Source organism: Balearica regulorum, chromosome 1 (assembly GCF_011004875.1).
Source record: "Balearica regulorum gibbericeps isolate bBalReg1 chromosome 1, bBalReg1.pri, whole genome shotgun sequence".
NCBI lineage: Eukaryota > Metazoa > Chordata > Aves > Gruiformes > Gruidae > Balearica > Balearica regulorum.
Genome location: NC_046184.1, coordinates 60,453,400 through 60,466,816, shown reverse-complemented (window position 1 = coordinate 60,466,816; position 13,417 = coordinate 60,453,400). Strand labels below are relative to the sequence as shown.

The following is a 13,417-nucleotide window of genomic DNA, read 5'->3' as shown; positions in this document are numbered from 1 at the left end:
AGGGAACTGGGGTTGTTTAGCCTGGAGAAGAGGAGGCTGAGGGGAGACCTTGTTGCTCTCTACAACTACCTGAAAGGAGGTTGTGGTGAGGTGGGTGTTGGTTTCTTCTCCCAAGTAACTAGCGAAAGGACAAGAGGAAACGGCCTCAAGTTGCATCAAGGGAGGTTTAGATTAGATATTAGGAAAAATTTCTCCACTGAAAGAGTGGTCAGGCATTGGAACAGGCTGCCCAGACAGTTGGTGGAGTCACCATCCCTGGAGGTGTTAAAAAAACGTGTAGATGTGGCACTTCGGGACATAGTTTAGTAGACATGGTGGTGTTGGGTCAATGGTTGGACTTGATGATCTTAGAAGTCTTTTCCAACCTTAAGATTCTATGATTCTACGAGAAACAAAGACTGATTTACAATTCTAAATGTTTACAACTATACACTTTTGTTCTTAACTTAGATAAAAAAGTTTTGCATTTTTACTGCATTGGAAACTGTTTCAGTGGACTGGTTTTTAATTATTTTTTCCCACTTCAAGTAATATATTGACTCAGATGCTCAGAGTGTAATTTAAAAAAAAAAAAAAGTAAAATAATGTGTTAAATGATGGGATCTTTACTACATACAGGATGGTATATTTTTATCTTTGAAATCTATAATACAGAAATCTAACTGGAGGAAATTGGAATACCTGACACTGGACCAGCTAGCACAAACATTTGATTCTGCAAAGCTTTTAAGCGTGATGGCACAGGCAGGTTGAAACAATCCCTGGCAGAAAGAAAGCTCTCCTCTGCCTCTCCCTCTCCCTTTCTGCCTGCCTCCCTCCCTCCTGTCTATGCATATCAAAGGCACAGTTGGTGGCAGTGTTTGGGTAATGCATCCAGTGTATAAATTAACTAATTAGTCATAGAAGCTCCATGATTTTCTCCAGATCTGAAAATCTTACTGTTGTTTTGCTACTTACACATAATTTCCGTATCTGTTAATAGCTGCTGATACTTACTGTACATTAGCTGGGTAATCATTGCCATGATTTCTGTTAACTGCTGAAAATTAGAGCCAAATGCTATTTATTATTGTTACTACAGTCTCTTGAATGACTTCTTACCTCTTCCTAAAGAAATGTATGGTTTGCCAGCCACTGTTGGATCCATTTCAGTACTTGTACTTTCAAGATATACTTGAAAGAACCAAATAGGTTCATGTGAAAAACAGTAGCTTGCAAACACAGAATAAATTATTGTACATCATGCTGAATAGCTATTCACTGTGTAGCTGGAATGTGTGCCCTGATATTGGTTTCACTCTATAGCTTACATTTCATTTGACTCATTTAAAAATGTAAAAATATTGCATTAATTCAGTACCAACAACTTGTTTGTCTAGTGTCACGCAAATTCTGAGCTCAAAAACTCTATACAGACTTTAAAAATACACAGTGGGAGAAATAATAGGAGAGGAAGAGAGAAATTCAAAAGACTGACAAAGGCACTGGAGTGTTTTTAAATGCTGCATTCAGTATTGCCAACCCCAAGTCTTCAAAATAAAGCATTAGACACCCCAAAAACAAAGACATTTTTTAAAAATAGCACATCTTGGGGGTTTGTCATTTGCTTGCTAGCATTTTAGTGTTTAGAGTTGGTACTTCCAAACATTCTTCTGAAACTACAAGCAACTTTCCTTAATTTTTTTTTTTAAATTAAAGTTGAGCAAGGAGTTTGATGGGAAACACTAAATACCCTGAGCTTTATACCACTGCATGAAGTTTGCCAGCATTTAGGCCTGTTTTTCTTACCTTGGAAATACTTATCAGTAGTAACTGCACTAAAATCAATAGAAACTTTCCACTGAAAAACTGTAGTCAGAAGAAGAGCAAGCATTTTGTCGAGATTCTTGATAATCTAAGTTTCCACTGGGGAAATCCTAGGTCAGTAACAAGATCATCAGGCAGGTCTAATGCATCTATTGTACTGCTAAATTGAATAGGATTTTATTTAACAAGACTTTGAGGCCAAAAGATTTCTAAAAACACATTCTCTGCAGTAGTTAAGATCTCCACTATTTAACTTGCAAGGCTGGGGAAACTTGTTACCATTTTGATTTGCATAGATACATGAAACAAGTACTGAAAAACTGAATGCTTCAGGTTCACCAACAGCCAAAGATTTCCTCCTCATAGCAAAGGTGTTGCGATCACATATGTCCTTTTTCTGTGCTGCCTTGACCAAGAACACAAAGGCACATGTTCACCTCCCAGTGTGCGTGCTCAGCTCGTATCAGTGATGACAGAAGCCATGCAGGCGTGGAGTGAGAGAGTGAAACACAAAGACCATCCGGGTCACAAATAAAAAGAATGTGTTCAGAGTTGCTTTGAAAGCTGAATTGCCAACTAGAATTGTATAAGGATATAGGGTCTTTCAAACCACTTCTTCTGCCCATCAACAGTATGAGTAGAGAAATTGGAGTAGGGATAGTTATGTTTTGTGTGGTAAAAGCTAGTATCCCAAGATAAACCTAATTTTCCTGTGAAGAAACTAATCATTATGAAATTCGATTGAATTTGAAACTTGTTGCATCTTTTTCCCATGGAAGTATTTTTCCTCAAGATGTAGTAATGGAATTTTGAAAGGAAGACATCTAGATGAGGTGCCTTTTTTTTTTTTTTTTTTTTTTGTCTGGCAGTAGTTGATCTCTGTTTCCCTCTCAGCTGGTGATCTTTCTCTGGTTTAAGCCAGCTCCTAGACTGGCTATTATTTTAACCTGACTGCATTTGCAATTGCCAGAGTTATTTAATGACTTATATGAACACGTTTTAAATATTCCATGCAAGTCTAAATAAACACAGGAGCTTTAAAAACAAACCACTGTGATCAAATCCTGTCTGGAGCTATTACAGGTACTCTGTGTCATGCAGTCTACTGCATGACTCCAGAGACCAAACTCCGTCTTGATACTTGTCAGTCTTCCCCTGTAGATGAATGTTACTCATTTCAGCTCTGATGCTTTGCTCCTCTAATTTTGCCCTGAAATGCATCTATGGTCTGTTCTTACACATCTGGTTTTGTGGCTATATGTGCTTTAGGGCAAACATTTCTTCACCATCCTTGACATGTATTCTTCTTTATAAATTATTGGAAGCAACTCACATCCTTTCTGCAAAATGAAGTCAGCCATGCATTTTTAGTCATTTAAAATCTATTATCCATTCCCTGCATCCTCCTGGTAATCTTCTCCATAATCTACTTTTAATTTTAAAGTGGTTTTTTGACTCCATCCTCCACATTTTCTTTTGCCCATGTTCTCCCCTTAAGTCCTTTAGTCCTTTAGCCCTTAAGTTTTTCACATTCCTTTCATGGCAGTTAAGAGAGAGTATCCACGGCATCTTCAGAGGTAAGCACAGAAACAGGCCAAATGTTATGCTGCTGATATGATTCAAACCGATAATTAGGAAAAGATACTATAGTAGGAGAAGTATGGCAGAGCAAAGCTTTGGTACAAGTTTTTCTCTTTAAGACATCCACAATTGCTGCTAATGCCTCTGTATTTGGCAGTTAATGGATGTCTCATCCAGTCCAGGCAATATACTGGAGATTTGGAAGTTTGTTTCTACCTTCCTATTGATTAGTCTCTCATTTCTTTTGTCCAATGACACAGGTAGTTCAGAAAATTTGTATCTGGACATGTCGCTAAGGTAGCCAATTCAGGGCTCTACTTCTGACAGAAACTTATATCTGGTCCTGTAGATAAAGGAAACAATTCCACTGTAGTGTAATTCTCTAAATGGTTCAATGCTAATGTAGGAGAAGAAAACTCCATCAAGCCCCAGCTCTTAGCTAGGGAGCCTCCTTGCACCCTAAACCACAATAATTGTTTGTATAAGCCTGTATAAATCCAGGAGTGAAGAGAGTTTGCTAGTCCCCAGTATTACTTTGACCTCTCTTACCCTGAGTAAGAGAGATACTTCAGTGACAGTAGTATATGGAGGCAGTCCTACCCAGTACTGTTTGTGTTGAATACTGTAATCATTGGTTTAATGACTGTATTGAGACAGTCAATGGCTTTTTTGTTTGTTGACTTTATTACCAGGGTCTTTTCACCTTATTCACTTGATGTTCGATGACTACGTATTGTACCTGCTAGAATCACTCCATTGTCAGGAGAGAGCTAATGAGCTAATGAGGGCAATGAAAGGAGAAGGAAGCACAGGTGAGTTTGTTCTTTTATTCATCTTTTGTTGTCTTGTTCCACTAGATTCACTATTTTCTATGTTAGGATATTTCTTTGTCCTCATCTAACCCAGTGAGACTTATCTAGAAGCAAAGTGTTTTTCAGCTCCATCATGATTTAAAAGAAGTAATTTGTGAAGGGGGATCCCTAGTTAATACCTTCTGAAAGAGGCCTACCTGGTTCATGATGTAACTCTGGGTGTCTGAACCCCATTCCTAAGCACACACTTGGTGTTTCAGTAAGAGATTTTTGTACTGAACCTTTCACCTCAGTTTGTCTAAACCACCATTGTATTTCAGTGAAACCAGTCTTGATTCTCTCACCCTAAATGCTAAATAAATTCACTGATATTAATAGATGTTACCAGTCTAAATAAGAGGGAGAGATGGGAGAAGTGAGCAAAGACAAAACCCAAACCTATCATTTCTGGAACGCTTATGTTCAAAGTGCCTGTACAGAAGGAGATTCTGAGTCCTACTCCACTCACTCTGCACTCAACTTGCCAGAACAGAAATGAACAGAGATTGCCTCTAGTCTCTCTGCTCAGGGCAGCCCCGGGTAATCAGGGATCCTCAGTGATCTACATCTCCCATTAATTTTGGCAAGTTAAACCCCTCTGTCACCTTTGGAAAGTTCCACTCTTCATTTTAGCTGTGGCTTAATTTCTCACCCTGTGGTGACATATGGTCCCAACCATGTGCTGAAAGACCTGGATTTAATTCATTGCCCTGCTGCAGCCTTTTGGTTTTTTGACAAACAAGTTGCTTATCCCTGTGTACTTTCCACATAGCTTTAGCAGCTAGAACTATCCAGAGTGTCATCCGCTTTAGGCAATGAAGAGAGGTGGTCGTGGACAAAAGCCACCGGAATCCCCTGGAGATTCCTGTTTCTTTCCAATGTCTCTTGAAGGAGTAGGAGTGCTTGACTCAGACTAGACTCCTAATTTTAGGTATTTAATAGTATATTACAGGAATACAAACCTTAAGCTGTCTATGCACGAGTTTCCTACCTGTACAACTGGAAAAAATAGCACTTTTCTTTAAGAGGTCTTAGGAAGGTGCACTGAAGGTTGTAATGCTGAATGGTATAGAAGTACTCTTTCAAACATTTGTGATTCCTGCTATGCATTTCTTGAAATACAGCCTACAGAACTTAACTGCTTGCATAATTTTTTTTTAGTTTCTCAGCATTCCCTGACTCTACCTTTAATGTGTTTGATAATTTTTCTCTCATCCTGCAGCAGAACTACGAGAAGAAATTATTCTGAGTGAACCAGCTCCTCCGACTCCCTCCCCAGTGTCATTCTCCCCAGCTAAATCTGCCACCTCAGTGGAAGTGCCCTCTGCCCCCTCGCCTGTCAGCAATCAGTCCCCAGAGTATGGTGTCATAGCAGCTACAACAGGTAGGTAGGCTTATGGCAGCTGGATCTACTTGAACATGGCTTTTGCACTTGGTCACCTGAAATTAAGCCTGAGAACACGATGTGTCAACTTTCAAGAGATGAGAAGCCTTCCCAAACAGAAATCTGTTTAAAGTATCAGTTATGCCTTCTCAGTGTATCCAAACATGATATGCAATCTAACAGGAAAAAGATCTGATATTTGGAGTACAAAGGCCTAATAGAAGATCCCAGACCTCAGCACATCAGAATCTGTTCAGTAGCTGAGGCCTTCAGAAGAGCAGACCTGTCACTTTATTTCTAAATGGTTTTAAAAATCAATAAAATTTTTCATATTTCTAGCAATGAGCCCAAAAAATTATTCATGAATACAGCACTTCTGAGCATCTCCAGTGACTTTAAGGGCAATCAGTCTTTCTGAAAAAAATTATATACTTCAAGAAAATGTGCAGATATTTTAAGGTTTTGTGAGGTTTTCAAAATCCTGAACCACTAGTGGTTCAGGAATTCCTAGTGGGTAAAATGGGAATTGGATATCTTTCAACATACTTGAGTCACAAATACGTTTAAATAGCTGCGCAAGTTTCTCTTGGGAATGTTTTATACGTCGTTGATAACTTTAATCTTTTCATGTTAGAGAGTAGGAATTAGATGTTTGAAGCCTATTTCCAGTTGCATACTCTATTATGGCAACTCAGAAGGTAGTTGTATTCTGGTGGGCCTACAGATTAAAAAAATTGTGCTTAAAGGTATTCAATTTGTGGGCAGGATTGTCAGAAAACAATGAGCACAAAACTGGCTTCTTGTTTGTTCTGTATAATTGGGCAACCATCCTCTGTAGTCTAATGTAAATCTCACTCATCACTGTTTGGATGTGGGCAGGACAGTCTGTCTGTATCATCAGAAGACAGCGTTTTCTTAACTCATGGAAAACAAAGGCAGAAATGTGAATGACTTTCAGAAGGCGTTCCAGGCAGTGAAGTTCCAGCTTTGCTGCTCCTCAGTGAAATGGGTGTATAATCAGAATGTGGAAACTATCACTTTTGTGACATACTAGAAAAGTTACAAAACCTTCTTGAAATAATGTCAGAAAGTAATGATTTACCATACTGGAAATTTGGCAGTGGCTAAAGGACTAATAAATCTTTCTGACAAAAGTTTTTCATGTTTTCAAAGGCGCCACAGGGAAGCACAGTGCATAGTTGTGGTAGAAAGAGATTTAAGAACATTTGTCCTTATGTTGAAACGTAAGGTTTGCTCACTGTTGGAGACTATACCATATTTAAGAGGGAAATAGGATGGTATTACCCCTAGAAGAGTTAAACAAGAGACACGATTCTGAGACATGGCAGGTGAGCACACTGCTTTGGATCAGGCAACACTGGAGGTGGTGTGTATGAGTCTGGAAATGTTGCTTTTGTGGGTAACTTGCTCTGTAGACATTGTGGCCCAATGAGATTGTTGTGATGTTATAACCAGAACTTAGTATGATGCAGAACTGTACCCAGAAGTGAAAGACTGAAAAGTAGGGAACTGTGTCCTCTCCAGTGGCATTGCCAGGAATGGATATTTGAGGGACTTGTGTTTAGGTTGCAGAGTCTGTAACTGTACGTGACTATCATAACTATTAACCCAAAGCTTATTCCATTTTTATATAATAGCCTATTTGTTAGCTATCTGGACTTCCACCTTCAGCTTACTTGACTTAGGTACTTGACTTAGGCGCAGATCTGGGCAAGCCTGGGAACTGCATGAATCTTACATATCCCTCCTGAATCCCACCAGTAATGCAGGGGAATGGACTCATACAAACATTACAAATGCAATTCCTTTTTGTTTTCATGTCATTTATTATTTTGTTATAGTCTGTTTTATTCCCTCACTCTAATTTTTTATGTCCTGGTAAGACCAAGGTCTACTAGTTTGAAGTCTCAAGCCAGAAACAGGATAATTTGGGAACAATGATTGAAGGATCTACTCCCATAGTACAGGCAGTAGAACTTGATGCAGTTGTTCCCGTAGTGGAACTCTGTAGGCAAGAAAGTTATTTCTGATTATTTTAGCTCTGTTTTTTTCCAGCTTTTCATTTTTAGATTGTTTTAAAAACTTTTATTTGGTTGAATTGGATTTTATTCTTACGATCTAGTGCAGTCTCACTTCTACAAGCGTGAAAATCATTTGTGCCTAGCACAAGCCAAATTTGTCAGTGCAAGTAGTGGTCTGGTTAAGATTAAATATAAGTAAGTGCATGGCTATTTCCTGATCTTAATTTGGGCAATTAGTAATACCTCCATTTCCCATGTTCATCATTTAGATGAACTGATCACCTTTTTAGTTTGCTAACCTTAACGCCATGGAATGCAGGGTTCATTCACTTCAAGTAATACTAAATAACAACCATGTTTCAGCTATAGGAAATTGCTATACTTTAAAAATGGAGTGGTGAAGATGTATTACTTATAATAAAATTATTCCATTTGATTTGAGGCATTAATATATAGAATATTTTGGAGCAGGAACTTCTGTTCTGGAGACATATATTTAAAGTACACTCTATTGATTTTCTTATGTGTCTTTTATGAGGTAAATGTAAAAATCTGCAAATACTTTGCAAATCTTGAAAATCTAGTTCCATTGGTTACCACTAGCTCTCAGTTCCCCAATTTAAGGCATCATTAACTCTTTCTTGCTTGAGGCATTAGCAATAAAAGTTAACTATTAAACTTTTTTTCCTTCAGTCAGTGGTCAGCACAAAACCAGCAAATTAAACTGTTGCAATTACATGATACCGAGGAAAAGAAAGGCAAATCCTATATATAGCATTCCATGGTAGAGCATCTGGCATGGCTCAGCTAACATTTTATTTAAAAGTTTTTGTTAAGTTACTAGACATTTAAAAGGTTAATTAGTCTCCATCCTTTCTAAATCACAAAGGATAGATTAATGATTGTTCAAACTGCAACAATATTGTAATAAAAGTGATAGCTATATGGCTGACTACGCTATTCTCTCTTAAAGTCCCTCTTAAAGCTGTGATTACTCATTTGCCAATGCAATGGGTTTTAGACAACCTGAAATGAACTCTGAATTGTAAGTGGTTCCTTATATGTTAGTAAACTAATCTATGCAGTTTACTCTTTAGTTTCGAGAAATGTATGTGTGAAATAATTCTTCAGGTCAGCAATGGTCATTTAAGGTCACTGTTCTTCCAAGTCTAGGCTAAAGTTCTGGGAACCTGGCACAGGAGATACTTGCACAGAGCTGCCACCTCTCATATTTGTGTGTGTGAGTAGAACAAGTTTTTTTTTCCTAAAGCTTCAGCTCCTGGACTCATATGAATATATGAGAACATCAGCTTTTGTGCAACAATCAGAGTTGAATTTTCATAGCTGCAGAGTGTAAAAATCAATGGTTCCAATTTCAGAAGGCATTTCTCTCCTTCCAAATGGAAGGATTTGAGTTTTTTCTAAAGCTGATAGTTAAGATAATCTCTTTGTTGTGTGGAAGCAGAATGAGGGTCTGACTCCAGATTTCTGATTGCTTGAGGTTGACAGAATTGCTTACTAACAGATATAATACACAGTGATGTGAGTGTCTTGCTTGTACCTGGGTGGTCATGGTCAGCATAAAGCAAACATAAAATGCAGCATCATGAAGCAACTGCTGTTTCTTTCTGCACTGGTGTACATGATGGCACCAATGACAACAGGGCTGTTGTTAGACTGATAGCAGTTCCATTTATATTTGGCTGTCCTCCAGGTCAGATGGCCTCTTAGTTAGTATCCTCAAAATAATTTTTTTTTTGTTAAAAGAGAAAAGAAAAAGGAGTGACAATAAATGAACTTCCCTATTTTAATCAAACCCTGCATGTTCAGAACACAAAGCAGAGCAAAATGTTGCTCAATCACTATTGTTTTTGCTTATTTCAGAAAGTAGTTCAGTTGGGTTCAGTCATATCTAAGAGGCTTCATCTCCTGGAGTTCAATTCTGCAGCCAGCTGAGGAAATTAATTATATAGGGCTGGGACATAGGCGGGTATTAAAAAGCTAACTATGAAAAACTTTCGGACTTATCCTCCTTTTCCACCCACCACAATGTTGGCAGTATCCTGGCTGACCTGATATATACATACACACGTCTGCAAATCTGTTGTCTTCTTCTGTCCTTCCTCTCTGTCTTTGTGACTAGGTCACTGAAAATAATGCCATCCCTTCCACAAAGGCAAAGAGAAGTGAGGCAACTGTAGATTCCCAAGAACATCCTGAAAAAAATATTTGGACAGCTTTCTGTCACTCTGTAAATGCAGAGTAAAACCCAACATACATTTGCTTCTAAACCATAACCTCCAAAAGAAAGTGAGTATTTCCTAGAGCAGCTGTGTGAAATACTATCCTGTAGTACTGGGGACAATTCTTGGTTAGGAAAATTAAATGTTTGCAACTCTTCCAGTGCAAGACCTATTCTCTGTATTTGTTTCTGTGTTGTCTGGACAGGCATAAAGCATGTTACACCCTAAACGTTTATTTTAAAATTGAACCGAGGTAGCTGCCAGTTAGACTTGAATGCCAGGAGTAGCCAAGTCCTTTCATCGAAGGAGTCTGACTTCCCACAGGGAGCACATGAAACAACTTGCTTTCCTGGACCTATTTTTCAAACAAAAACAAAACAAAACAAAACAAAACAAAAACCCAAAAGAAAAGGAGGCTGTCACAATGGCTGAGGCCAGTCAAATTAACCACATCTGGTAAAATGCAAAGAATCTTTTGGCTCTGTTATTACCACTTCTTGTTAGAGCTAGGAAAGTCATAAGATTTTTTGGCTCAATGGCCAAATTTTTTCTTGGAAAAATAAAATCAGGTCAATGTAAAACTGTGCAAGGTGAATTTCAGTATATGGGGTACGGTGCAGATATAGTTTCACACACAATCATTGGGTAGCAAAAGGATTTGTTCACCTGTTATTTAATTCTCATGTGACATCAGCGTCCAGAATCAGACTACAGAGATCAAGGAAGGGAAGGAAGAGTAGTGGACAGGACTGGAGGTCTATTACGTTGCCCATCCCAATCACACTAAGGAAATCCGGCCCTTTTGTAACAAGTGGCGCCTTTAATCTGCCCTGGCAGAAGAATCTGGTCATCGAATCATAGAATCATAAAATGGTTAGGGTTGGAAGGGACCTCAAAGATCATCTAGTTCCAACCTGCTCTGCTGTGGGCAGGGACACCCTCCACTAGACCACGTTGCCCAAAGCCTCATCCAACCTGGTCTTAAACACAAAAAATTGTTTTAAGGTGAATTTAAAAAGTGAAAAAGTGAAAAAACCCAGTATTGTTACCTAAAAGAAAGTATTTAGAGGTTTTCACCATCTTTGTTGTACTTCTTTTCTTTCTTTTCTCTTTGTTTTTGCATTTTGAATTTAGGCCTGTTTTGAAACAAAGTTTCAAATTTTCTTTTGGAAAATAACACTAGGAAAATATGTTGACCTTTTGAAATTAAAATGTTTCACCAAAATATTCTGCAGACAAGTTGTTGATATTTTCAAAAAGTTTTTGTCTTGTTTTCAACTGAAGCTATTTGGTGACTGCATAAATAGTTTTGGCCTCTTCCACATAAACTGTATTTTCTAGTGAAGGTAGGCTTCCTTAAACACTTTTCCTGAGCTCAAGGAACCATGACTGCTCATAGCCACAGTACTAGCTCAAACATGTATGCCTCCTCTTTGGTCTCAGGGATCTCAATGGTCCTCTTCAATGGGAGGACATGAAAGACTGAAAATTCAAGAGTCGGTGGCAGAAAATGTAGGCATGTGAAAACAGGCCTAGCACAAATATCCTCAGTCATAACACATCCAAGGATGTCTCTACTGTAAGAGCACCAAATCACACCCTGCTGGATTATTTCAAGCTGGTATTTTTACCTTGTGAAGGTCAGAAAGCTTTCACTCACACATAGAATTAGGCATTTCCCACTTCAAAAAATTATTTGTCTGATTTTGCCAAATATAATCACACACACCTGAAGAAAATTGTGCACATCTGAGATAGGCTTTTCATTCCCCAAAGCCACGGAGTGGACACAGACCTGGTAATACAATCACTTCCCCCTCTGAATTAGGCCCTTTCATACTACAGGAAGTCCTAGAATCCACACTGAAAAAAAAAAAGAGTCACCTCCTGCAATTCCTTTTAGCTACTGAAAAAGAGTCAAGAGTACCCAGAGACCCCCAAACTAGTGTTCGCATTGGGTTAAATTCAGTGTTCTGGTCCTCATTTGCAGGGTAATCTCAGCCAGTATGGTCATGACCTCCAGCAAGAGCTATGTTATACTGGAACAATGGATCTGTCAGCCTCCTGAGTGAAAGGGGTGTGTGCAAAGGACAAAGGTTTCTCAGCAGCTGGCTCATGAATCTGGAGTTCCTGCCTGGAAGGGATCAGGATGATTAAAAAACTCAGCACCTTCCAAGCAAAATGGAAAACCCACTTCTTTGCTTTGCTCTTCCCAAAAATGCTCTACATGAAAAAATAAATTAAGTCCAGTCCCTGCCGCCTTGAAAGAAGAAACATTATTTGTAGGAAGAAGGTGGCTAGGCTATTTCTGTCTATATATTTGTTATAATTTGGAGATCTACCACTGTGTTGCCACTACGAAGGATGGTACCTAGTTGGGTGGAACAGATACAAACTGCAAAAGGATTCAAGGAATTTATTTGCATAACACCCTTTTTTTTTCCTAATCCTTCATTGTTCAGATCATACTTCCTGCCTCACTGCAGGCCTGATCAGCCTCAGAGCTAAACAGGCCAGTAGCCCACTGCATGTGAGAGAGATCTCAAAGTTTGGTGCCTCATGCCTGAGAAATATTATCACTGGTGTTCCTCCATTTCTAGGTTCTATCCCAGTTTTTCTGAAAAATCATAGCCTCAAATTACAATACCACACTGAAAGTTCACAGTCTGAGCTATTCCAGATATGTCTCTTACCTCTGGATCTTTGTACACTCCGGCTGATCAATTTGTATTTTTATTTATGCCTCAGAGACATTACTGTTTTGTTCACTTTGGTTTATGCTGTTTCCATTATCAGTGCCTATTAGGCTGCTTTCCTGTAACTGTCTCCAAGCATAACACCTCTATGAACAACAGCCCACATTAGCTGTATTCCTTTAATGCTTGTTTCTCTGCAGGAGCAATGCAATCCTATACGTGGTCACTCACCTACACTGTGACAACAGCTGCTGGGTCACCTGCTGAAAATTCCCAACAGCTGCCCTGCATGAGAAGTCCACATGTACCATCATCATCTGTCACACACCGGATACCTGTTTATCCCCACAGAGAAGAACATGGGTAAGTCACTTCCCAGTGTCTTGGCCTTTTTTTTGTGGGTTTTGTATTAAATTATGCTTAGGGTTGTGTGGGGTTTTTTTTGGAAAGGCAGTGAAATCTGTTTCTTGATGTAGTAAGTCTGTATTGCAAAGATGCTGATATTATTGTTCTTTAGCTGTTGTTATTGTTGTATGATCATATTACATCTCAGTTTTATAATCTCATTTAATTGTACTTAAAAACACAGGAGGCTTGGAGAATATTTTATAAAAGAGAAGGCTTCAGTAGATTTGTTCTCTGATTCCTGTTTTCCTGTGCCGTGTTCTATCCCAAAGGCTAGATGTGCCCAAAGAACAACCCTACTATACCATGTCTCAGGAGAGGTGATCCTTCTCCTCTGCTCAGCACTGTTGAGACCACATCTGGAGCACTGGATCCAATTCTGTGCTCCTCAGCACAAGACAGTCACAGG

The 13,417-nt window shown here is 38.8% G+C and overlaps 1 protein-coding gene across 1 annotated transcript in view; it reads left to right on the top strand.

The window, feature by feature from the left end:
- RFX4 (regulatory factor X4) overlaps positions 1-13,417 on the top strand; it is a 96,898-nt gene that overhangs the window by 67,361 nt on the left and 16,120 nt on the right. Inside the window, exons 14-16 of the mRNA XM_075742884.1 lie at positions 4,080-4,199; positions 5,461-5,622; positions 12,804-12,966. Coding sequence (XP_075598999.1) covers positions 4,080-4,199; positions 5,461-5,622; positions 12,804-12,966 — 445 coding nt within the window. The remainder of the gene's footprint in view (positions 1-4,079; positions 4,200-5,460; positions 5,623-12,803; positions 12,967-13,417) is intronic.